Raw genomic sequence first — 27,437 nt, 5'->3', positions numbered from 1 at the left:
TCTTTCCACAGATGCTGCCAGACCTGCTGAGTGAATCCAGCATTTCTTGTTTTTGACTCATTTAATGTACAGTGTGTTAAGAGCAAATTAAACCCGTAGTGAGCACATATCTTTTAGAGCTGTGTGGTGTGTAGAATATTAGCATTGTGTGTCTCCAAGACCTTCCCCCTCCCTAACTCTCTACCCTCCTTCAGCCCTACAACCCTCTGAGATCTCAGCGTACCTGCAATTTCAGCCTCTTGCCATCCCCAATTTTTATCGCTCCACCACATTTCCTTCAGCGGTCTAGGCCCTAAGCTTTGGAACTGCTCCTTAAATCTCTCCTCCTTGCTACCTCTCTCTTCCCCTTTAAGTCACTCCTTTGTGATCCCTTTGGCCAAGCTTTTGGCCACCTGTTCTAATATTTTTATGTGACTTGGTGCAAACTTTTGTTTGATGATGGTCCTGTGAAGCGCCTTAGGATGTTTTTACTATGTTAACAATGTTATATAATGCAAGTTGTTATTGTTTATACCCTCCCCCAAGGAGGGTACAAAGGGATATAGATAGGTTAAGTGAGTGAGCAAAGATCTGGCAAATGGAGTATAACGTGAGAAAATGTGAAATTGTCCACTTTGGCAGGAAGAATAAAGAAGCATATTATCTAAATGATGAGGGATTGCGGAGCTGTGATTTGCAGAGGGATCTGGGTGTCCTAGTGCATGAATTGCAAAAGGTTAGATTGCAGATACAAGTAATTAGGAAAGCTAATAGAATGTTATCATTCATTGTGAGGAAAATTGAATTACACAAATCGGGAGGTTATGCTTCAGCTACAAAGGGCATTGGTGAGACCACACCTGGAGTACTGTGTACGGTATTGGTCTCCCTATTTAAGGAAGGACTTAAATGCATTGGAAGCAGTTCAGAGAAGGTTTACGAGACTAATACCTGGGATGGGCGGATTATCTTATGAGGAAAGGATGGAACAGGCCAGGCTTATTTCCGCTGGAGTTTAGAAGAGTAAGAGGTGACTTGATTGAAACATATAAGATTCTGAGGGGTCTTGACAGGATGGATGTGGAAAGGATGCTTCCTCTTGTGGGAGAATCTAGAACTAGGGGTTACTGTTTAAAAATAAGGGGTCGCCCATTTAAGACAGAGATGAAGAGAAATTATTTCTCTCAGAGGGTCGTAAGTATCTGGAACCCTCTTCCTCAAAAGGCGGTGGAAGCAGAGTCTTTGAATATTTTTAAGGCAGAGGTAGATAGATTCTTGATAAGCAAGGGGGTGAAAGGTTATTGGGGGTAGGCAGGAATGTGGAATTGAGGTTACAATCAGATCAGATTGAGTGGTAGAGCTGGCTCGAGAGGCCAAGTGGTCTACTCCTGCTCCTAATTCATATGTTCGTATGTTCATGCCACCTAAAGTACCTGAAATTCAATGCATCTTTCCTGTTATTAAATACCTCATAGTAGGTCTGAATGATTTATATGTACATACATCCAGGGTCGATACATCCTTAGTGAGCTAGAAGGTAATTTTTGCACATCGCACTGAAACTGGAGCAGCAAAGAAACGTGAAGTATAGGACGTGATCCAATTTCTTGAACATTTCAATGCATAAATAGTTCTGTGTTGATAAATTTCACTCTTGATACTTATAAGCATACCTATAGCGGCACTGACTAAAGTCAAGCCCATAACTGTAGAACAGGTGCATTGCCACCTTATTCTCATTGTGCAAATAGATTAGAACATTAAAGGAGGTAGCATTTATGAATTCTTGGCACAATTCCAATTCAAACTCATTAGAAGATAAATAGGAGCCAGAATAGTCATTTGGCTCTTCAAGCATGCTCCGCCGTTCAAGAGAATCATGGCTGATCTTCTACCTTAACTCCACTTTCCGACCCTATCCCCATATCCCTTGATTCCATTAGTGTCCAAAAATCTATCAACCTCTGTCTTGAATAGACTTAATGGGTGAAATTTTATGCTCTCCCCACAGCGGGTTTGGACTGTGAACCCCCCTCCCCCCCCCCCCCCCCCACTCCACCTGCGATCCCCACCCACAAGACCCCTCCCATCCTAACCTACCTTAAGCCTGGTTGCAGCACTGTGTCTGGTCACTGCAGCTACAGCAGCAGCCATTGCTTCCACGGTAGCACTGCAACTGTCAGTCTCTGACTGGCTAGTATCTCTGCAAGGCATGGATGTCTGGTGACCGGGTCCTAAATCCTATGGAAGGCCTGCCGCTCCCCAGTTAAGTGCCTGATTGGCACTCAATTCAACGGGCCTTCTATAGAGGAGGGGGCGTGGAGATCTCGGTATCAGTTTCCCCCGATGTTGAGACCCTCGCTGCTAGCATAAAATTCTCCCCAATGACAGAGCATCCACAGCCCTGTGGGTTAGAGAATTCTTTCGATACACAACTCTTTTGAGTGAAGAAATTAGTCTTCATCTCAGTCCCAAATAGCTGACCCCTTATTCTGAAATTGTGACCCCTAGTTCTAGGCTCCCCAGCTAGGGGAAACATCCTTTCAGCATCTACCCTATCAAGCCACGTAAGAATTTTATATGTTTCAATAAGATTATATCTCATTTTTCTAAACTCTATGCAATATAGACCTATTCTACTCATCCCCATAAAGGGGAACACACTTTTTTGTTTTTGGAAGTTACTCAAAAAAAATGCAAAATGGTTGGGGCTACAATTTCCAAACCTTTGTTAACTTTTGAGAAGATGGAGGACAACAGACATTAGAGCAATGCTTAATGTATTAAGGCCAAACCTCCTTTGTGGATTAAAAAAACATTTCTATGAAACAAAAGGAGAATGGGAAGATGGTTGTAATGTGTTTCATTTGCATCAAAGTAACTCCCAGCTCGTTGCTGTACTCTCGCCTGAGCGTAGTTATAAATTCAGATTGAATCTATGACTAATATCAAATTCAGATGTTAGTAAATAGTTATGATGTGTTTTATCCTGAGTCTCACATTTATTCAGTGATAGATTCTTGAAGATTTATCAGAGGAAAGGAAATCCTACAATTTGATCATGGTGCTTTTATTTAAGCACATTTTGTTAGTTATGTGCATTGTTAGAATTCACCTTGATTATTACACTGTTCTTTTAATATTACAGCAAAACTTGCATGATGGTGTACATTCTGCAATGTGGCAGAAAATATAACATGATAAAAGTTGGAAGTCAGGGTCGAATGCAACACATCTGATTTCATTCCGAATGAGCAACATTAAATAGGTCCTAACAGAGATAATAATATAACCCAGAATTATCAGGTAGCATGAGATAAACTTTCAGAAGTCTAGGCCAGAGAAAAATATTGCATTATCAGACTTGCATAGGCTGACTATAATCTGGCCTTGATAATGATTTCAGTGCTAGAATAGTGTATGCTTGCTTATAATTGTGCTTCCTAATTGTAATTGTATTATGTTATTGAGGCCCCCTCTTCACAGTAAATTTCAGTTGCGAACAAGAAATCATTATTATTGGAAATTCATCTTTTGGGCTACTGCTCCAAAACAGAGGACAAATTGCTGTTTTAAAGAGTGAAAAAGTTAAATGGAATAACCCGTAAAAACAATACAATAAAAACAGTTCTTTAAATATTTACATAAAACTGATTGCCGACTTAACTGAACTTCAAACATAACTCATATAGTGAAGTGCTTTGATGTGAGAAGGTGCTATATAAATGCAAGTATTATAACATTTATTATTCGATGAAAATTGGAACAATCATGGTCATTTAAACTATGATCTGCTCATTTTCACTTTTTGTCAATAAGCTGTAATACACTCTGAGGCATTTGATCTGTGACTTCAGGCCATTGTTGGATGATTAATAGAGGCCCCTCTGGGTCAATGATGTAGACTGCAGCTGGGAAGAATAAATGTGGATGTAACTTATTTTTACAAGGTCTAACTTGATTGTAGCAAACTGCACGTGCACATTATAGCCGTAAACAGTCCCTCATGCTGCAGCATTGCATGCTGATTAAGATCCCAGCTCTCTTTCCTGGAAAAATTCCATTTTCATTCAATGTAATCTTGCAGAAAGCTTTGGTATGATCTTTGTTATTGGGAGATATTTATTCTGTTTGTTTCGCAAATAGAAAAAGCCATAAAGATTTGCGGTGAAAATGGAAAATGGTTTCGACACCCAATGAGTAACAGAACATGGACAAACTACACTCAGTGTAATGCACATACAAAGGAAAAACTAAAGGTATAATTTCTGATTGCAATTTGTTAAAGGTACAACAAAAGAATAAGTATCTTATTCCTAACGAACAATCAGTAATTTCAAGTTCTTGTTTTCTCCCCAAAATAGACAGCATTGAACTTATTGTACCTGGCTGTCATTGGGCATGGATTGTCAGTGGCTTCATTGCTGATTTCTCTTGGCATATTCTTTTATTTTAAGTAAGTATTGCACAGTTGTCTGTTCATGTTACTAACAAAGCATGCATTATACAGATATTTATTGAGTTTGAAGTCAGAACACACAATAACATAATGTATAAAAATGACAGAATCTGTTTAAGAAGCCTTCTATATCTAGATAAAGGACAGGGTCAACTAGTATAGTGCTGGTACTGTTCAAATATAGAGCTGATTTTATTTCATGTACCATAAAATGTAGTAGTGTTTGTAATGTTCCTATTTTGCAGTTATTTAAGTAGCAACCTTATGTGCAATGCAGGTACATAAGTTTTTCCCTTAATCTATGAATATACAACATTGACATTATCAACACTGACAATAATTAATATTACTGCATGAAAAAAATAACAGTTTGTTTTTTCATGGTCCCTACAAAATAGCTTACTGTTAAGATTTGTAAAGATTCATAAATGTTGTTTAAGATTTGTAAGGATTCTGAATTGCTGTATAAGATCTGTAAGGAATCAGAAGTGCTGTATGATACCTTTAATTGTCAACTACATTAAGTGACACATAAATTATTTCATATATACTTGACAACAGTGTTGTAGTTGGTTCCACAGAGGAAATGGGAACATAAACTAAAATATAAAACATCTGGTTGAGTTTACATGGGTATCATTAAAGATAGACATTAACGAGTCTTGTGAGCTTTGCATTCGTCACTGATTTAAAAAAAGAGAAAAGAAGACAAGCTAAGGCCCACATTTATTTTTTTAATAATTTCATCTCAATGAAGGGTCAGAAGTCATTATTCACTCCCATTGAAAACAATGATGTTGTTTATCTTAGCTTTAACTGGGGACACCATTTCCTTAAAGTAGATTTGCAGAGGAAACATAGCAGAAAATCATTTGTAAAATTCTGACAGCCACTTATGAAATTGATTTGTTTTCTGTTGTCTGCTGATTAGAAACAAAAAATGTTTTCAGACAATGACTGAGATCCTATAGTGGCCAATAGCATTCAAGGGACGAGGCACTATCTCAGCACTAAAAATGTTTGCTGCTGCAAAATTCTGCTCATTATTACAGGCTCTGTTATTGCAAATGGCTATTGCACCAAGTGTTTACACTGGTCCTGGTGACCTTTTTATAGGCTTTAAATGAGCCCTGTGAGTTTGACTAATAGGTTTTGACATAATTCTTTTCACTGTTAATTTTGTTCCAGTATAAAGTGTGTTTCATGAACAATTCACAGAGTGCCATATTGATACAAACTACTGGCTGAAGGTGGTTGTAGGGGTAGGTAGAGACAAGGTACTGGAGAGATAAAAGGATGAGGACATAGATTTGGGTGCGTGGGGGCAAGGAATTAATGAAGATTGTTGAAGGGAGGAATAATAGGGGATCAGGATTTAGTGTGGAATTAGATGTAGGGCCTGAATCTTGTGGTCCCGGTGGTGGGCATAAAAAATGGCGGCCGGCATGCACGGGCTGTGCACTGCCACACTGCTGTGATCTTGAGCCCGGCAACTCATTATCATATGCAGGGCGGTCACCCCCCCACCAAATTACGTGGCGGGGGCGGCCTCGGCGATGCCGTGAATGGCGTCAACTGTTTCTGCACAGGTGCCAGCCCTGCAAAGAAACTGCAGAGTTGCCCCTGTCTCCCCCCACTGCACCAAAAATACGTATTTTCCCCACCCAACTACACTACCACTGCAGAGTTGACCCATTGTCCCTCCAGTTGCACTAAATGCCGAGTTGACCCCTTCCCCCGCCAACAACTGCACTAAGTGCAGAGTTCACCCCTTTCCCCTACCCTCCACTATGCTACAAATGCAGATATTCCCCCCTTCCCCACCTCAGTGGTGCCAGCTTTCCCTGGACGGGAAAGTGAAGGCAGTGAGTGCCTCCTGTCACATTGGAGATCCGGAACTGCAGGTAAGATTGCTGTGGATTAGATTTTAATTAATGCAAACAGGCAACTTAAATTTGTAAAGTCGGGTCCTGTTGCAGAGTGGTGGAGGGCCCACCACGGAGGAGGGCTTCGCCACCACTGGGAAGATCGGGCCCGGCAATCCCGGCGTCAGGTTCCATGGCGGGCCGCTGCCACTCCGATGTTATGGTCCCATGGAGCCTGACATTGGGAGGATAACAAAATCTAGCCCGAGGTGTGGGGTTTCGAATGAATTGGAGTTTATATATAGTGAAGTCAAGGCTCAAGGCGACTGTTTCAGCAGCATTGGGGTGAAATTAGGCCAGAGGCAGGAGTTATCAGGGAAATGGCAATAAGTGATCTGGGTGATGGCTAGGATACAGGGTATGACCTTTAGCTCAGGGTAAAACATAATACTGATGATGCTCACCAGTGGATTCAACACAAGCAAACGGTTGAATAGGAGATGGATTCAAAAGTTAGGGTGTGGTGTCCTTAGTGGAATTGAAAAGGATAGTTTGGTCCTTTTGGTGTTAAAATGAAGTTAGTCAGAATTGTAGGAGCTGTCAGATATACGTAGGCTGCTCTTGGCCTGTGTGCAATATAAGCAATTTAATTTGAATGCAAATATTCATAGAACATAGACATTGGGGTGAATTTTACTTGAATCAAAGAAGTAATGCCACCAGGACTGAAAGCAGGTCCCGAGTCCATGCAGGTGGAGAGCGAGACTCCGGGGATGGTTTTACTGGCAGTGGCCAATTACAAGACTGCCACTGGGACTGCTGTCCAATTAAGGAGAGCAGCATGCCTGAGAGCTGCCAACCCAGAGGGCCAGCAGCTCTGTAGCCTTGGCAGTGCCACCAATCGAGGTGGCTGCTGCTGAGGCTGCAAGGGGAAAGAGAGGGTGCCTCCATATTGAGGCACTGTTGAAGGGTGGTTACGCGATCGTTTTTTAATGTGCTGGGGCCAGGAAAACAGGCGCCGGCAAGGAGAGGGGTGAACACTCCAGTGGCGGCGTGGAGCTGTGGGATGACCATTACTGCCATGGAGTAGCCAGAAAGGAAGGCACCCCCCCCCCCCCGCCCCCACTCCACCGGGAAGCTGCTGGGAGGCCACCTTGATGCACCTCGCAGTCTCCCCACATGGAAGGGGCCTGTCCCAATGCCGGTAAAATGCTGGCGGGGCAAAAAGAAGCCGTTAATTGACCACTTAATTGACTTAATTGATCGCCCGACTTTGGTCGGCAGGTGATCGTGCTGCTGCTGTTCCTGCTTTGGGAACATCCCCTGGTGGCGAGAAGATGCTGGACTTCCCTCCTGATGCCTTCCGCCACCATTTTACGAGCCCTCCCGCCTCCCAGCCCGTCTCTGGGGGCTGGTAAAATTCCGTCCACGGTTTGAGATGAGTTCATTAATACCAAGGAAAGCAATTTATTTCCTTTTTCTCTTCTCTTCTAGGAGTTTAAGTTGCCAGAGAATAACGCTTCATAAAAATCTATTCTTCTCATTTGTTTGTAACTCCATCATCACAATCATCTGGCTAACCGCCGTGGCAAACAATCAGAAATTTGTTGCCAGTAATCCAGTGAGTATCCATCTGATTATTGCTGTGAACTACAGTAATGCTTGGCGTGGAGATGAAATCAATACCTTGGAGAAAGGGACACCCAGCAGAGTGCTTATAAAGCAACTATGTCGAGTATCCAATTCCTTAAGCTGTTCAGCAAGGCATTAGTGCCTGAGGGGAAGATAAAAGCGTCAATTTTCAGAAGAGTGACGCCATTGGGCGTGTGGTAGACATAGACTTTTCATGATAGGGCTACAATTCTGGACTGTCTGTGAGCTGCACACACATTTTGGGCCACTCATTGATTGGTGAGGAAAAGAGACCCAGTAGTTGCATTGTGAAGTCCACCTGCTGCAGGTAGGTAAACAGGAGGGAGAGGATTATGGGGGAGGACCGCAGCAGTTGTACATCGCAGGGGATGATTTTCGTGAGACCAGGATTAGTGTTAATGCTGATTTCCCCCACTGCAGCAGTCCTTTGAGGGCTGCTGGTTAGTTCAATCAACATGGTGCACACTCTGCCCATTGATACCTGAAATTGCTCTACAACTAGGCGAGGACCCCAATTTGGATTGTTACGACCCGGTGAGAAAAGGGGTCTAGGGTTCCCTCTCAGTCTTCGCCTGGTCTTACTGTAACAGGGTATAATTTTAAACACACTGTTTTTAGCTCCCCCTTCGTGAATCCTTGTTCACTGATTTCCAATTGTAATCAAAGAAACCAGCCAAACAGGTTTTCTTAGGTTTAAAGAAAAAAGGTTGAACTTTATTAAACTTAAAACTCTAATTCGGCTAACACCTACGGATACGCGATATGCCCACGCTAGCATGCATATGCAATACACACATGCAGACAGAGACAGAAAAGAGCAGAGGACATAAAGTGGAAAAGTTTGAGGCAATATCTGAAGAGGTTTTGGTTACTGTTCTTCAAGCTTTCTGTGGAGTCTTTGATTGTAGGTAGATCTTGCTTTTCATTGGGACCCACTATTATTCTTAAATCTTGTTCGATGTAGGAGACTTTTCTCTCTTGATGTTCACATCTTCAGTGAATTTGGAGTTCCATGAGAGAGAGATGGGAGCAGACAGGAGAGGTCTTCTCAGTTCAAGAGCAAACAGTCTTTTTGAGTTCAGACTCTCCGTGGCTAGTTCAAAAAACAACCCTGCACCAGCCAGTTTGTCATGTGACCAGCTGGTTTAACCAGTCCTGGCTTTTGTGGATTGTATCACCTTAGCAGTCTCTGGAATGCTCTTCCTTACACCTTCAATGTCTGATGATCAAAAATCCATAATGGGTTAAGTGGACCAGGGAATATCCCTTTGCCTCCACAAGCACTGTCTGTTAGTATGCAAATGTCCTTCCAGCCAAGTGTCTGGTGGATTTTTAACAAGTCCTTTCTTTACTCCAGCAACAGTTTAAAATCAATGTTCATATGACAAAATTAATATGCCTCATTCTTGGCACATGGGGGCCTGCATGGCAGGATATTTAAAGAGGCTCCCACCTGTTTCAAGCATGACCTACCTATTTCAAACCTGCTGCAAAATGGAGTGGGCTCAAAGGCACGGAAATGGAGCAGTAAGTGGAAAACTGCTATTGTCAGTCTGCTACTGCTCCATTCTGGCTAAGTGATGACCCATCCCCTCTCCTTCTCAGTGGGTAAGTAGGTAACAAATAGAAGGTCACAGTTAGACGACAAATCAAATAGGAAAATCTGACAAAACCTTAAGAACATGAAAGTATAAAATAAAATGACTGTCAAGTTCCCTTTTTCAGACCAAGGGTGTATGATCTGTTTTGTTGTAAATTTTCCCCAGTTACTGAATCTCACGAAAGTGAATAATCAGTGGGACAATTTCTATGAAGAAAAGTATCTGTTTAAAAAAGTTAACCGTTTCCTTTAAAGCTCCGGGATATTAATCCTATATTATAATCTACACAACTGATCAGTTATACTCTACAGATAATATTCCCTACCACTAATGGAATAGAAGTAGAATCATGGAAACTTATGACACAGAAGGAGGCCATTGTGCCTGTGCTGGCTCTTTTGAAGAGTTGTCGTGCTTAGTCCCACATCCCTGCTTTTTGTCCATAGTCCTGTAAATTCCTCATCCTCAAGTACCTATCCAACTCCCTTTTAATATTATTTATGAATCAGTTCGACCACTTTTTCAGGTGGAGTGGTCCAGATTCCAACAGCTCTGAGTGAAAAAAACTCTCCTCATCTTCCCTTTAGAACTTTTTCCAATAATTTTGAATCTATGACCTCTAGTTACTGACCCACTCGCCAGAGGAAATATTTTTCCCCATTTACTCTCTCAAAACATCTCATCATCTTGAAAATCTCTATTAAGTCACCTCATAATCTTCTCTATTTCAAGGGGAAGAGTCCTAAATTTTAAGCCTCTCCACCTAACTGAAGCTCCTCATCACTGGAAACATCCTGGTAGATGTCCTGTGTGCCATTTCTAAGGCCTTTACATCTTTTCTGAAGTGTGATGCCCAGAATTGTCCACAGTAATCCAGCTGAGGCCCAACCAGTGATTTATAAAGTTCTCGCATGAATGTCCTCCTGCTGTGTTGTATGATTCTGTCATTCATTGCGATGAAGTTGCCGACATGTTTATTTAATTTGAGATTGTTAATTTCAGCTTGGAACAACAAAACGAACATTAATGAAAGGATATAAAATTCAGTAAACATTTACTTATGAAGAGAACATTTTATCTTGGAAGAATCATATCTATCAGCATGATTAAGATGAATATTCATTGTTATGCTGAGAGCCATCTAATTAGTCCCACTCCCTTGCTTTTTCCTATAGCCTGCAATCTTTTTCCTTTTCAGGCACATGTCCAATTCTTATTTGAAAGTTATTTTTCAACAGCCAATTTTCCATGTTTTAACTTTGACTTGCTTGTTTAAAAAGTCGTCACAAAGCACTTACATTGCTGGTTAGAGGACAAGATGAATAGCGCCATTTTAACTTCAGGCACAATTGAGATTCTATGCAATGTAACCCTAGGACTGACAGCAGGAAAATCTTGTTTAGTGTTAGTCAATCAACTCAAATAAAGCAGGACTGAACAGGTTGAGGGTCCTGAGAACAGCGAAGACTGAGAGATGATCTGATAAAGGACTTCAAAATTATGAAGGCCTTTGATACAAGTAGAGAAGATGAGCCTGATTTTAACTCTGTGCAAGTGGATGAGTTTTGAATGTGTTAAAATCTCGCCAGATGTATCCACTTGTTGGGGAGACCAAAACTAGAAGCCATAACTATAAGATTAATAAATCCAATAAGGAATTCAGGAGAAACCTTTTTACCCAGAGAATGGTGAGAAAGTGAAAGCTGCTACCAAATGGGGTGGGAGTTGCAAATAACATAGATGAATTTAAGGGCAAGCTAGTTAAATACATGAGGGGGAAAAGGATAGATTGTTATGTCCATGAATAGAAGTAAGGTGGGAGGAGGCTCAAGTGGACTATAAACGCCAGCATAGATTTGTTGGGCTGAATGGCTTGCTTCTATGCTGTAAAATTCTATGTAATATTGAACCTGTTTCCAACTGCCTTTCAGGCAATGCATTCCAGATCATAACAACTGACTGAGTAAAAATATTTCTCCTCATTGCCCCTCTGGTTATTTTGCCAGTTATCTCATTATGGATTGTTTGAGAGATTTCACTTTACTGGTTATTTTTTCACTGAGGGTTGTAGACCATGTCTGAATGAAACAACAGATTACTCTCATAAGGGAATATCTGCTTGTCGATATTTTTGTTTATTTTCATTAGAACCAATGTAAACAGTTTTGTGTCTTGTATTTAAAGGGTTAATACTGAATCAGCAATCTGGCACAATGGAAGACATAGATAGGAAGACAACAAATTCAAATCAAATCAAGAAGTGACTCATTTTGATGGAAAAAATTGATTTAAAAGTGCATTTGTATTGTTATTGTTCTAAGAATATTTACTCTCTCAAAAATAGTCCTCGTGCTTGTGAAATGTTCTGTTGTGCACCGGAAACGGGTGCCATTGCTGCCCGTGACGCTTGTGTCCAGCCAACTGCAATCATGTGGTAGGTGACCACTTACCATAATGGAGGTGCAGAGCCCGTCCAATTACACAATGGTGGTGGGCTGCGAGGTGGTGATTGTGTCGGCAGATAAATCCAATGCTGGTGCCCTATTTAAAGCACTGCTGGCCTTGCTTGTATTGCTGCCTTTCAGTGAGGCAGTGAAGCTGGAGTACTGCTGGACCCCTGCTACAGTGCTTTTGGAACCCTGGACCCGCCCCCCCCCCACCCCCCACTCCCCACTCCCACCCTCCCGCACAAAGACCAACAACCATTGGGATGGAGTGGGAGCAACCTGGCCCATGTCAGAGGCAACACACCAGGTGGCCCCACATTTTAGAGATGCCTCCCTGGACATTCTCCTCCAGGCTGCAAGGGATAGGTTGGAGTTCCTCTATCTAAGGCATGGCAAGAAGAGATCCACCCGTCTGCCCAAGCAAGCCTGGATGCAGATCACAGAGGATGTCAGCAGCCATGGGGTCACATCCAGGAATTGGGTCCAATGACACAACAGAGTCAATGACTTCCTTCATTGTGTCAAGGTGAGTCCTCCATACCCAGCTCCTTTTTGGGGCTTGCATGTAGCTACATGGGAGGGACCATGACATGGGTAGGGAGTGACCACAAAGGCACTGGCAAGGGGGTGAGGCATCATCACATGCTGGCAGATGCATGGCTGCATCTCAGCCACAGGCCGGCATCTTTCACAGCTCACCCCCATTACCTCCCCTGAGAGTGGACCTGGGCAAGAGCCATGCAGCAAACCCATCAGGGGACGAGATGCTGCCACTAGTATAACTGTCCTGTTGCTCTTCCTGCAAAGTCTTACCATGTCGCTCTTTCTACTTGCATGACCAACAGGCCCATAACATGAGAGAGACTTTGAGGACTGGCGGAGGTATCCCAGATTTCGGCTTCTGTTGTCGGAGACACTGGAGCTAGCAGGGGCCCAGGGCAGCCGTTCAATAGCGGACGGTGAGGCAGGAGTCTCTACACAAGAGAGTAAGGATTATGTTCATGTGTTCTCCACCACACTTCTGGAGATCCACATCACGCATGGTTGGCAAGAGGAGATCTGCACAGCCTAACCGACAAATGTTGTGTTCTCTCATGCAGGTAGTTGTCCGCAGGAGGCCAGCGCTGATGCTGTGATGGGGAGACAGCCATCAACCTCTGAGGGGGAGCAGCAGTCAGAGGATGCACCATCACATCATTCTCCTGCACCTTCCACCAGCACAGATACTTTCACATCAGGGGGTATGTGTTCGGGCTTAGATTCAAGGTCACAAACTGGTGAAAGCACAACACAGGCACCTGAGCAGTTGACGGAGGCTGAGAAAGCTGAGGCCTCTGACAGTCGGAGGACTGTAGGTGGCCAGGCCCATGCTGAGCTCCAGGCCGATGATGAGCCTATGGTGTCAACAGCACAGGAAGTGCTGGAGTTGCAGAGAGAGGTAAGGCTACATCTGGCGAAGCTGCCAGAGGTCATGTGCAGCCATGACATGATGATGGAGGAGTCCATCCATGCCATGAGTGCTGCCATGTCTCAGGCATGTGAGCGCATGGGTTCCGCCAATGAGATGTTGGCAACCCTCATGGAGAGCCAGGTCGCACTTGAACTTTGAAAGGGAGGAAGAGAGGCTGACCTCCACATCTGGTAGCTTCCCTCAGGGTGCTCTGAGTATGGATGGTGGCTCCTCAGCCCCTCCGTCAGTGAGCCCAGCTCCAGTCGTCACAATGACTGAGGAGGGTCCTGCACCTGTGCAGCAATCTCTCGGGCAGTCGGGGACCTCCAGGCCTCAGCCACCCAGAGGACACCCACCAAAGTCATCCCAGGCTAAGGGACAGTCTAATCAGCAGCCTGCCTCCAGCCCAGCTGTTAGCGCAGGGGTCACACTGCGTAGAAGCTCGTAAATGGATAAAGAAAACCACCTAGATGCACTTGGGGATTCATGGGTGTTTTGCATTTGAACTTTATATTGTTTTCTGCACTTTTGTCATAATTACAGTTCACATTTATGGTTGTGAAATGCTCATTCTTTCTTGCCTAATATGGGAGATGCAGCCATCAACCTTGCTCCCTCAATAGATTGTCAGTGTAGGCACAGGTCACGCTTGGTCAGCATCTTAGATGTGCAGCTGGGCAGCAGGCACAGAACTGAGATAGAAAGGAGGAATACGTGAGGTGAGTCTTCATTGAGTTCACTTTAAGAGGCCATCATGGTGGCAGGAAACGGGTATGGTATGAGATTGTCCCATGTCTCCCTTGTGCATCTCTCAGTGGCCCTGGCCTCTGTTGCAAGGGAATCAAGATCCATTGCTGCCTGCTTATGTACCTGCTCCACATCCTCCTCATCAGATGAGGACTGGCGATCAATCATGTCATCATCATTCAAGGCCTCTCATCTTTGCTGTTCTAGATTGTGCAGAGCACAGTAGACCACCACAATATACAAGACTCTCACTGCGGCACACTGCAGAATTCCACCGGATCGATTGAAGCACTGAAATCTCTTCTTCAGCAGCCCGATGGCTGCTTTGGTGGACCCATGGCAAGTGTTGTATCTCTCCTATGCTGCAGTGTGAGTGTTTCTCACAGGTGTCAGTAGCCATGTCTTCAATGGGTAGCCCTTGTCCCTGAGAATCCATCGCTGAAGGCGAGCGGGGATCCTGAAAAGCTGTGGCACCTGGGATTGTCAATGTATGTAGGCATCGTGGATGCTTCCTGGGAAGTGGGAACACACCTGCAGGAAATCCTTTTGGTGCTCACAGACCAATTGAACGTTGATTGAATGGAAGCTGTTCCTATTGATGAAGGTAGCTGGATGTTCTATGGGAGCCTTGATGATCACATGCATGCAGTTGATGACACCTTGCAGCTGGGGGAATACAGTGATGACTCCAAAGCTGATGGCCCTCTCGGCCTGACTGTCATGGCTGGCCCTCTTGAACAGGGCATTGGTCACCCCCTTGATGGACTGCTGTCTGGCAGACCCCACACATGTCCCCAGTGGATCCCTGGAAAGAGCCATATGCGTAGAAGTTGAGTGCCATGGTCATCTTCAGGGCCATGGGCATTGGATGTTTACTGAAGCCCATAGGTTGCAACTTGGCCTACAGCATGACACGTAAGTAAGTGATGGCCTCCCTGGAGAGCCACAGTCTTTGCTGAAACAGTTGCTCGGACATTTGGAGTTAGCTGAGTCAAATTCACTACACTGTCTGGTGTGGGTAGGCTGTTCTCGGCATGGCTGGCTGCTGCCGCTCTCCTCTTGGAGCTTCATGGGCTGGTGCAGCTGCATCATGGCCCTCCTTCTGTCTGAGCTGCTTGTGTGTGGCACCAGGGTCCACAAAGATGGGGTAATGAGACCCATGCCAGGTGATCAGTTGCCCCCCCAGAGTGCTGTTCTTGCCGAGACAAACTTGCCTTGGCACCTTGGCTACTCTCCATGGAAAATGTGCTAATGCTCCTCAGTGCCCACTCTTGCAGAGAGCCCAGCACCTGAGATACAGCCCACTGGATGCCCGCACCCGATATATAGCCCACCTGACCCTGGCACCCGAGATTAACCCAACTGAGCAGAGAGCCCAACACCGCAGGCCGACAATGGCCTCTGCTCCCTCCCCTTCCCTTATCCAATGCTCCCCATGGCTGTCATCTCACGGCATCACTGTAGCCTCACCTCGGTGCTGCCACCTTTAAACAGCCGAGGATCAGAAGGCATGTGATCCCCATGCGCCACTGACAAAATTTAAAACCTCCCATAAAAGCACAATCACTTCCATGCAAATGTATTGAAACAAGCTATTCAGCAATTTAAATGGCAGTCCTGCCGCAATGAAGTGGTCGGATTTCCGGGTGAGAACATCCGTCCCGAATTTTTGCACCCCCCCCCCCCGCCCCATGCCTCCACTCCCGCTGGCCACACAAAATTCAGCCCAGAGTGTTTATTTCATGAGAATGTGAACTTTCACATCTTTGGTGTGAGCCTGTTTTCTGCAGTCACTGGCACTTTCCTGTTTACTATGCACATGAACTGATAAAGATACATTATCTCAACACTATATTTTATTTGTAGTTCTTTAAATACCACATAGTTTATCTTTCTTTCTATAATACAAGCAAATATTATACTCTGTATTTCCGGTGAAACATTATTTTATATGAGCACAAGTTATATTTATAAAAAGCGATTACCATATATTACGTTTCCATATTTTCTACCATCCGTGATTAGTTTCTGTCAACCTAATTAAGAGTTCTTCTGACGTGTTGCTAGGCTGCATGGAAATGCAGGGAAGCAGCCGGGTAAATTTGCCTGCTGTTTGCTCAGGTCGTCCTCTTCATTTAATTGAACTGCTCAGTTAATTGCATAACATTTTCCAGTTTTGGCACTATGTAATTAACTATGACCCACTGCATTACATAGCTAATTATAAAGCAAGAATTATGGCTTAAATAGCACTGGCTGGTTCCTATCCTAGGAGCCTTCTCTGAGTAAAATGGTCCACTGCAAATGTATTCTATATTTAGTGCTGGAGTAAAATCCAACTTTGGTTCTCATCGTTTCAGATACAGCTTGTGCACACTGAGATGCCCCTGCACAGTTTTACTACCAGTCTTATCCCTTGTTCTTTGCAGGTCAGCTGTAAAGTGTCAATGTTTCTCCAGATGTACTTAATGGGCTGCAATTACTTCTGGATGTTGTGCGAAGGTATTTACCTTCATACACTGATTGTTGTTGCTGTCTTTGCTGAAAAACAACACTTGCTGTGGTATTATCTTCTTGGATGGGGTATGTACTTTCTGAACCTCAGTACTGTGGTGAACTGATTCAATGAATGTTGGGCATTTATTATATTTTAAATGTAGCATGTGTTTAAGTATTCATTTGCATTGCAAGAATGTTTGTGGAATGCATTTACAAATTTTGATTGAGTACAAGTAGTATTAAAAACAATCCTGCCATTCCGAAAATGATGATATTTAATTGAAATTAGATACAGACTCACGAAATGCTAGTAATAAAAAAGTTTGTGAAGCAACAATTAAGATTATTAGCATGGGGAAGTGGTACTTCAAAATGCATGTTTTTGTTGGGCAGCACTCTTTTCTATGTATGGTAGCAGTACAAATTATTGCAGAAAAATTATAGACGATACAAAGCACAACATTTCATGATTAGAGAGTGATTGCATGACTAGCTCAACTCATGCATTGATTATTTTATCAACCTGCCAAATCACTTAAACTGAGTTTAAAGGTTGAGTTGAAAATGTTTGGATAAAGTTAGCAACCTGACACAGTGAGGTAGATTTTCACCCTGGGTGGACATCAACTGGCAGAGTGTGCTGGCCAGATGCCCTGTGGTCTTGGCGGCAAGCCCAGTCCATTTTGTAGGCTGGACCTCATTAGCCAGCTGTGTGTGGAAAACCGGCCTCCTGGTGGATCCCTCCAGGTTTGGGCTTCCACAATTTTGGGCAACTCAGCCAGCCTTCGTGCTGGAAAAAGGTTGGAAAAAGCACAGGCAGATAAGGTGGTTCGGAAGACATATGGGATTTATCAGCCGAGGCACAGAATATAATAGCAGGGAAGTTATGATGGAGCTGTATAAAATGCTAGTTAGGCCATTGCTGGAGTACTGTGTACAGTTCAGGTCGCCACACTATAGGAAGGATGTGATTACACTGGAGAGGGTGCAGAGGAGATTCACCAGGATATTGCCTGGGCTGGAGCATTTCAGCTATGAAGAGAGACTGGATAGGCTAGGGTTGTTTTCCTTAGAGCAGAGAAGGCTGAGGGGGGGACATGATTGAGGTATACAAAATTATCAGGGGCATAGATAGGGTAGATAGGAAGAAACTTTTTGCCTTAGAGGAGGTGTCAATAACCAAGGGGCATAGATTTAAGATAAGGAGCAGGAGGTTTAGAGGGGATTTGAGGAAAACATTTTCAACCAGAGGGTGGTTGGAATCTGGAACACACTGCCAAAGGGGTGGCAGAGGCAGGAACCCTCACAACATTTAAGAACTATCTAGATGAGCACTTGAAACGCCATAGCATACAAGGCTACGGGCCAAGTGCTGGAAAATGGGATTAGAATAGATAGGTGCTTGATGGCTGGCACAGATATGATAGGCCGAAGGGCCTGTTTCTGTGCTGTGTAACTCTATGACTTTATAATGCATGAGAGGAATCGATCTCAGGGTAGGAAAATGGGGATGGGGGGATTCTGGAGTGGCAGCGGCTCAGGCTAGTATGGCAGACCCTAGCGGATCTCACCTGGGGGCCAATAGGTAAAGGGACCAACTTCAACTGGATTGCCACTTGATACTGGATGCACACTCTGCCTACTACTCTCCTAAAATGGCAAACAGGGTCCAATGTACATCATAGGATCTGGTTTTGGATTTTAAAGGGGCCTACTGCCAAACACAGGCGGGCGCTTCAGCCATGCAGTGGTAGGCCTAAGAGAAGATTGCTGTGCAGCAATGGCGGGAATGGGGCAGTAAGTCATTCCCCACCATTTCTTGGCCAATTCCGCCATGTCTTTGATGGGTAGAAATCCACTTGATGCGTGCTGTAGCACCACCTGTGACCAGTTGCCACTACGCCTGAGTTTGTCAGCTGTACCAGGAATCAATGCTTACTGAAAACTTGCTGAACAACACAGCAAAGCCTATTTAAGCATTCTGCATATCAAAGTGTTCACTTCTTATTGATATCCATACAACATTCAAGAAAATGGGTCATGAGCTGTCACTATGGAAACACTGTCATTGTATCCAGTGGCATTTCGAAGGTTAATGAGTTAGACAGTGCTCTATTAACTTTACATTACGCATAGGAAACAGCAGTCTGCCAACTACAGCTTGCATGGAACAGTATTAGCAAAAGCAATCTGTATTACAGCCAAACATCTACACTGTGGGAAGCATGGATTACTTACCCTAATTAATATTCTATTTTACAGGGTTCCCACTTATTCCAGCCACAATACATGCAATAGCCAGAAGCTTATATTACAATGATAAGTAAGCGACTTGTTTGAGTGTATATATATATATATATATATTGTATATAAATATATTTCATACTTTTACATTTCAACAAAAATTATTATACCTTATTATTCTTTAAAGTAACAGTCTACTTACTCTTTAAATGTTGTCTCTTATACACAGTTGCTGGATTAGTTCTGAAACTCATCTGCTGTACATAATTCATGGCCCTATTTGTGCTGCCTTACTGGTGAGTTTAAATGACATTTAAGTACACTTTATTTAAATAGGTCCCGCAAAAAAAAAAGGAGCTTGCCTAACACAGTTATGAAGAAACTATTAAGTTGCCAGCCTAGTAAAAGAACATGTTTGCATCAGAAAAAGCCCAACTGACCTCTATTTTTGTTTCTGTAGGTAAACTTGTTTTTCTTGCTGAACATTGTCCGTGTCCTTATAACAAAGTTAAAAGTCACACACAGAACAGAATCAAACCTTTACATGAAGGCGGTCAGGGCCACCCTGATATTAGTTCCATTGCTTGGGATCCAGTTTGTGCTGGTCCCATGGAAGCCAGAGGGCCGGATAGCTGAAGAAGTCTATGACTATGTGATGCACATTTTCATGCATTATCAGGTAAAGTTCATTTTTAACTTGTAATTTCTATCATACATAGGTTAAGAATGAATACATTTTCAATGAAATAATTCAACTGTTTGAGATGCATGACAGCATTATAGCACATTGCAAAAATTACCCAATTTTTCCTATCTCACTTTAATTTTGCTCATTGTAGAGGTAGTTTGGGAGTTCCCTTTTTAAGAGCAAAAACTCGAGACTTCTTCATGTACAGCAGAAAGATAAGGCATTAGTCAATATCTATGACATTTCCAAATGGGAAAGAATGAACAAACTCTTCAATTAATTATCTATATTTTTAGCAAATTAAAATAACTTTAAAATATATTGTCATGCAGACCCCCACCTGCCAAGAATTAGGCATATTAATTTTGTCATGTGAACATTGATTCTAAACTAAAAGCAAAATACTGCGGATGCTGGAAATCTGAAATAAAAACAAGTAATGCTGGAACCACTCAGCAGGTCTGGCAGCATCTGTGGAAAGAGAAGCAGAGTTAACGTTTCGGGTCAGTGACCCTTCTTTGGAACTGCTTTTAAACTGTTGCTGGAGTGAAGAAAGGACTTGTTAACAAGAAATCACCAGACACTTGGCTGGAAAAATATTTGCATACTAACAGACAGTGCTTGGAGAGACAAAGGAATATTCCCTGGTCCACTTACCCAAAATGGGCTGTGATCACCAGACATTGAAGGTGAGGACAGTCACATTCCAGGATGACTGCTAAGATGGCACAATCCACAAACAGAAGTGGTCAAACTAGCTAGTCACATGACTAACCTGATGGGCAACGTCGGGTTTTTGAATTATGCCAGAGCGAAGGCTATTCAAACTGAAGCTGGCGCAAGGAAACCGCTCTCTCTCTCTCTCTCTCTCTCACTTTTTCCCAAGCTACCGACCCACGGAAGACATGTAAACCTCAAGAGAGAAAAGATTCCAACCTCGAAACAAATTGAAGTGTGCGCTGGGCCCCAACGAATTGCAAGTCTGACCGGCAACCAAAGACTTCACAGCAAACTCAAAGGACAGTAAAATAGAAACCCATCCATTGCCTCAAACGTTTCCCCTTTATTCTTTTCTACTTTTCTGTCTGTATCTGCGTGTGTATTTATCGCATACGCAATGCTAGCGTGGTCGCATCGCATATTTGTAGTCAGTAACTGGATTAGAGTGTAAGATTAATAAATTTCTACCTTTCTTGTTTAAAATCTTAGAAAACCTGTCTGAATTGATTTCTTTGCCTTACAATTGGAAAGTGGTGAGCAAGCATCCACTAACGGGGAGATAAAACACAGTGTTTTAAAAAAAAAATTAAACCCTGTTACAGTTGAACCAGGCAATGGCTGAGAGGGAACCCCTAGACCCCTCTCACCTGGTCGTAACAATATCCTCTTCATAGAGGCTAGGGAGAAAGGAAATCTTGGGATTTTTGCTTTGTGCTATAATGCTGCCATGCTCCTCAGTTGAATTATTTCATTGGACACTTCCTCACCATAACTTGTCATCATTTTGTGTAACAGGTTTCTGTTAAGTGTTAGACTATGCATGTGCTTACATGAACATTTCAGACTAGTTCTGTCAGAATTTAGCTTCACGTACTGGTGTATGTAATTTGAAACTTGCATCTCCCATAGGCAATTAATCCTCCCCTTTGACACTGGTGAGCGCAATTTTTATAAAAGTATTAAAAGGCCCATTTATTCTGATTGATTTTACCAGTAAAATGATGATAACTTCTAATTTTCTGTTTCTTTTGTTGAATGCATTAGTTGTAGCGATATTCTGCACCTTTTATGTAGGTTACAGATTGGGCAAGTGTTGTCCATTAAGAGTGCCAATCACTCATTTTATTCCTCAAAGAATTGCTAACTCTCAACTAGTTACACAATTAACTGGCCATTCTTTCTGTGTGAGCCTAGACAGCCACTGCCCTCCTTTTTAGCCTGTGCAAGGCCTCACTTTGTGAATATTTGCACCCAATCTGTCTCTCTCTCTGCTCAACAGTGAATACTGAACCTGACACAAATCAGTTGTGTCCAACATTCAAATGATGCAAATGCTGGGCAGTTATTTAAGGGTGTATTTTCCTCATTTGCATCTGCTTTCCACACACCTGTTGAGATACCTGCAGGCATATTCTGTGCCACCAGACCCAGGTATTGCATGGGAGATATTCCAGAAGGCAGGGATGCAGCGAATACATCCTCAAGCACTTTTCTTTCCTGCCAACTTGTTACAGGTCTGTCAAAATTGAGCGGAAGCAGACAAAAAGCCCAGGCCACATTATTTAGTCTGTTTAGTTACTACATGGTAAAGAAATTATATTTTACTTGTAATTTTGTCTTTCTTTTGTTAGGGTTTATTGGTGGCAACAATATTCTGCTTCTTCAATGGAGAGGTAATGGTGTTTTTTCATGTTTTGATGCTGTTACATATTATACTCATTCAGAAGCCACATATGCCAACATAATTGTGGACAGATCATTGGGCTCATCAGGTCCCTTCCTTCCACAGATCTTGTATATCTGTTCCATCATAATTCCATCAAACCTATTTATTCTTTTGAAGAAAAGGTCTGCAAACATTAAACTCCTCTGAGAAAAAATATTTGTTAGAATACCATACTCTAGAAAAAAAGGATTATCCATGGCATTTTCAACTTGATGGAAATCCGGATTGGTCACGAGTAATTGAGCAGTTGCTATAGAAACAGCATAATTGTAATCTTTTCTTGTGATATACTTGTTCCAGTAGAGGGAGCATAATTTTGCATAGAACACATGCAGTGAGTGTTTTGATTTTGCCACTGGTATAAAAACATAAAATGTGCTCGCAACTCTTTGAGAAGCACAAATACTGGCAAAAATGATCAAATTGGCATCATTCACCTTACAAATTTCAGTAAGAAACCTCGATTATTACATTAACTAATGTCAACATATGTTTGTACGGCTAAAGGGATTGTAAAAAGATCAAGCCCCTTTTCTGTACAGAAGAACTATAATTTTGTCAAATAGAATCATAATATACTTTTTGTTTTCCCCTTCATTTGTTTAAGCAATTTGTCTTGCTTATTAACAATTAATTACAATATCTGGCAGTGTAATTCCTTGAGATTTTTAAACCTAGAAGCAGTTTAGCAGTTCTAATTGTTACACACCAACGTTGTTAGAAAAGATGAACTCAGAAAAACACCAAGGCCGGAATTTTACCCTTGGCAGATGGGAGCCGTCCATCGACTAAAATGTCGGTGGCGAACCTGCCTCCGCCTGCCCTGGGGATCCAGACCGCATTTTGTGTTTCCCAGGCCCTTAATTGGTCTGAGGCGGGACTTCCACCTCATTGAGGCAGGAAGTCCTGCCTAATTGAGCTGCCAGCCAATTTGCGGGCCGGCAACTTACTATCCCAGCAGCCCCTCCAGGAGCGGTGTCCACTGTTGGGACTGCAACCCAGCTGAAGACGGAAGATGTCGGGTAAGTTTTTGGGGCCTCGCCGGGGCCAATCGGTCATGCCGATTGGGGGACGGGGAGGCATCTTGGGAGTTGGGGGTGGTTGAGGCATCGGGAGCAGCTCTCTGTCGGGCACAGTGTGCCAGATCAGGAGGGCCCCCTCCCCAGGCCGTCAGAAAGCTGCCCACTTTTAACAGGTGGCTTTTTTTGGGCCTGGGCAGCCCCCCAGTCTAGGATAAAATCCCTGTGGCGGCGGGTGGAGGCCCTTAAGTGGCCGTTAACTGGGCACTTAAGGGCCTTGACTGGCCTGGGGCAGGTGGGCCGTTTTTTTGCTGCCTCTGCCGTGTGTTAAATGGCGGTGGAAGTGGGAGTGGGTTGGGAAAGTCCCCCGGGCCTCCTGGTCCATTTTATGCACCCCCTCCCCCCCACCATCCCGCTCTTTGGGAGTGGGGGGGCGTAAAATTCTGGCCAATACTTTTTTTAACACCATTTCAACCTTGGAGTGAGTGCTACGGAAAAGTATAAAGTTCAGTTTCTGAAATCAAGTCCCAAAATTTTCGCCATTAAATAAAGGAAAATAAAACCCAAACAGTTGTTAATGGAAATTCATGTGTTGCTTATGGTATAATGACTTCCGAAGATGAGAAAACTATTCTTGAAATAAAATTGTTAGCTGTAACTGTGCACTGAATTCAGCATCTGTTCCAATCTGCAACAGTTAGTCCTACCAACGTCTGTGGGCTTTATCCTGTAAAAATTGAGATGAGATGACTGAGAAAAAGTTGATGTGACAGAAATGATGTGAACCTCTTTCTGTTCTTCTGATAGGTGCAAGCTATTTTAAGGCGTCACTGGATGCAGTACAACATTCAGTTTGGAAACAGTCTGACCCACTCAGAGGGCCTGCGCTCTACTTCTTGCACTGGAACTTCTATTACAGAGGTACATGGAAGTCTGTATAATCATGAATCCAATAGTGAATATGTAAATGGGAAAAGTTTTCATGACACAGAAGCCATTAGTCCGACAACAGGAGAAATCTGCACCTAAAGAATAACCGAGTGCCTGTTGAAGATTTCAGTGACAGTGAACTTCCTCCTTTCACTTCAATGGAAGAGCTCAGCTGAATGCACTGAAAGTTATTTTCATTGTCAAATGCCACTCTATTACTTCCCAATCACTTATTGAAGTGAAGGACATGACAGATATATCCGTGGCCTGTGACACAGTTGGAAGAAAGTATCCTCCACTGAAACAAGAGACTTGTAAATATTCTTGTATTTCTGGTCTTCAAACCACCAGCTGAATTCTTGTCTCACAAACTGTCAGGCAGTGAAGATAGGTGCAATAGTGGATTCTAATTCCACAGGATGATGGTCTTTGTCATGTTGATAAACTAATATCCTGGTTACTGTACAATCACTCACTTGTGCCAATATTGTTATACAGCTGACCAATTCTAATTTCTGTGTGTGGTGTAACTTCAACTGGTGAAGAAAAAAAAATCCTCTTAACATTCCCTCAGGGTTTAGGTTCACTGCCCTAATGATGTATCAGTTTTATGTTTTCTATATTTTATATAAAAACATGCTCTTATAATTATCATATAAGGAAACACTTATTACATAACTATCTTGCAGTATTAAATTTTTGAATGTCATAATGCTGGAAAATAAAATAATAATCAATTATTGTAACTTTGTTTTCTCAGTAAATATGATTTGTGAGGTTTTGGTGTATTTATTGCTTGGGGAGTAAAAATAGTAACAAAATATGAGTATTCTTTTTACATTTTGCTGTTTTCTGGTATTGAGACAGTATTACATTTTTGACTTATATAGTGTGCGTTTGATATTAACTATCAAAAATGGAGTAAACTTTTGCTTTATATCTGCCAAGCTTCTCAATGATTCCAACAGGACATGGAAACTACTGAATGTCTGACTTCTCTCCATTAGTGGGGGGAGGAAGAGGAGAAGATTTGACAAAGTCTGTAAATTTCTTTGAGGAAAAGCTGGCATGGAACTTTCAGAAGGCTGGGCTGTTATTAAACATGTATCAAAATATATGTTCGGTTACCCCATTTAAAAACTCCATGGGATCCTTCATCCATATTTTGAATCAATCCTATAATTTATAAAGGCAACATGACGGTAAGCAATATACAAATCTGTTCATCAAAGTCATATAATGGTACAACACAGAAATAGGTCCTTTGGCCCATTAAGTCTGCACCAGTGTTTTTCTGCATATCTTGTCTAATCCCACTCAATTGCTCAATACCCTCTAATATTCTTCCTTTTCAAGCAATTACCTAAAATAATTTGTGGACTCTTTCAACATTTGTGGCAGTGATTTCCACATTCTAACCCTCTGAGTGCCATAACTTTTATCATCCCTGCTTATCAGAATTTATTTTAGGAAACCAAACATTACATAAAATGACTTTAATTTGAAACAGGAAACCAGACAAATATTTAACATTTTTTAGAACTATTCCAACAATTTAGGTAAAAGTTATTCCATAATGATGGTGGATATTACACTTTTTTTTTGTTAGAATAAAAAGGCAATATTGTTAAAGTATATCTCATCTTTAATAATTCTGATTTTTAAAAAGTGGTACAGACAAATGTCATAATCTAATCTGTTTGACAGTTGCTATATAAAGTTTCCAACACACTCTTGGGACTGAATTTTACAAACCCCTCGACGCTGTGAGTTGCAGTGGGAGGCCCCATAAAATTCGGCAGGGAGATGCCTGCCTCGACCCCCAACGTCAAGAAGGGCCCGCCACATATTACCGGCAGTGGGGGGACCTCGGTGCAGCCGCTCCTCCCCTTCTATTTAAATCAGCCCCCGCGTGTAATATCGCGGGAGCGGTGCGATGGCACTTCCACGTCGGATGTCCGCAGCGGTGACTCACTAATAAAATCCAGCCCTAAATTACTCCACTGTTACACAACAGGTCCTAAAATGTACACGATCCTATGGGGTGAATTGCATATACTGTAGGGTTTAATTGTCTTTTGTAGGGATAGAATTGAAAGGATTCTACAGGACAGACTGTAAATCCTTTACAAGGTTTAGGTAAATAAAAAAGTGCAAGTTTTATTTCTCAAAATTTGAAAATACAGCTTTCAACCAAACCAAAGTGGATCTATTCTGCTTAAATCTGCTGTATGAATGTCATAGCTTACTTATAACTGTTGTTGTGGTTTATATGTTTATTATTGTCTTCACTGAAGTGGTTGTGGCCACAGTTGCTGAGTTTATTTTCTCACTGAGAGAATCATTTGCTGAGGTTGTGTGATTATGATTGCAAGGTGAAAGTCAAGGACTTAATGTAAGAGTGCTGTTATGCATTATTAACATAACAAACTAAAGGATGTCCTTTTGTGTCTAAAAGTGGCAACAGGTCTATGTTTCTGCAGGATGGTGTGACCATAAAAGTTTAAAATAATTACACAAAGTTTTTAAATATTTGGAAAAATAAAAATAAAATCATTCATGTTATTTCACATGTGCATCTGTTTTATTTTTAGGAGTGATATTCACGGGTAGCAAACTGAACCCTAGAAACCAGACCTTATAGCAAAATGTAGGCTTTTTTAGATTAAGCTCTATGCTGCTGTGGTGAACAATAAAAGCAGTATGCTCTCAATTCACTAGGGAAAGATAATTCTAGTCTTTTATCTGTGACAGCCTGATAATGATTGGAACTTGGTTTTATCAGTGACACAATTAAGTTGTTCTTGGCCAATAGCAACAAACCCAATCTTCCAATCTTCCTTGACGTTGCCACTTCCAATTTGAACAATTTTGTTTTCTGCAGTCATACCACAACTTATGCTATGTTCAAACTGAGCACCCAAACCTGCACTGGGGCAGGCCATGGCCAACCACCTTAGCTGATATACACCTGATGTGGCCGAGATGGTAGAAATAGAATGAAGAAATCCATCCATGTAAACTCGTCTGTTGGGGGAATTACAGAACAATAGGCTGCAATCTTAAAATTAGAACTAAGCCATTCAAGAGTTTTTTATTTTATTTATTCATTCACCGAATGCGAGTGCTGCTGGCTAGACCAGCATTTATAGCCCATTTCTAATTTCCCTTGAGGAGGTGGTGAGCTGCTTTCTTGAACCAGTGCAGTTAGTGTGGGAAGGTACACCGACAATGCTGTTAGGTAGATAGTTCCAAGATTTTGGCCCAGCAATGAGTAAGGAAGAGCAACATATTTCCAAGTCAGGATTGTGAGTGATTTGGAGGGGAACTTGGAGGTGGTGGTGATTTGATAGCTTGTTGCTGTTTTGATTCTAGGTGATAGAACTCGCACGTTTGGGAGGTGCTATCAA

The 27,437-nt window shown here is 42.4% G+C and overlaps 1 protein-coding gene across 1 annotated transcript in view; it reads left to right on the top strand.

Moving 5' to 3' along the window:
* Positions 1-26,597, top strand: part of calcrlb (calcitonin receptor-like b) — an 81,145-nt gene extending 54,548 nt beyond the window's left edge. The window contains exons 5-13 of the mRNA XM_068035587.1: positions 4,126-4,238; positions 4,344-4,435; positions 7,798-7,924; positions 16,631-16,784; positions 18,963-19,023; positions 19,174-19,240; positions 19,405-19,623; positions 21,984-22,025; positions 23,905-26,597. Coding sequence (XP_067891688.1) covers positions 4,126-4,238; positions 4,344-4,435; positions 7,798-7,924; positions 16,631-16,784; positions 18,963-19,023; positions 19,174-19,240; positions 19,405-19,623; positions 21,984-22,025; positions 23,905-24,126 — 1,097 coding nt within the window. The 3' untranslated portion in view covers positions 24,127-26,597. The remainder of the gene's footprint in view (positions 1-4,125; positions 4,239-4,343; positions 4,436-7,797; positions 7,925-16,630; positions 16,785-18,962; positions 19,024-19,173; positions 19,241-19,404; positions 19,624-21,983; positions 22,026-23,904) is intronic.
* The last annotated feature ends 840 nt before the right edge of the window (positions 26,598-27,437 follow it).

Source organism: Heterodontus francisci, chromosome 7 (assembly GCF_036365525.1).
Source record: "Heterodontus francisci isolate sHetFra1 chromosome 7, sHetFra1.hap1, whole genome shotgun sequence".
Taxonomy (NCBI): Eukaryota; Metazoa; Chordata; class Chondrichthyes; order Heterodontiformes; family Heterodontidae; genus Heterodontus; species Heterodontus francisci.
This window is presented reverse-complemented; position numbering and strand designations above follow the sequence as displayed.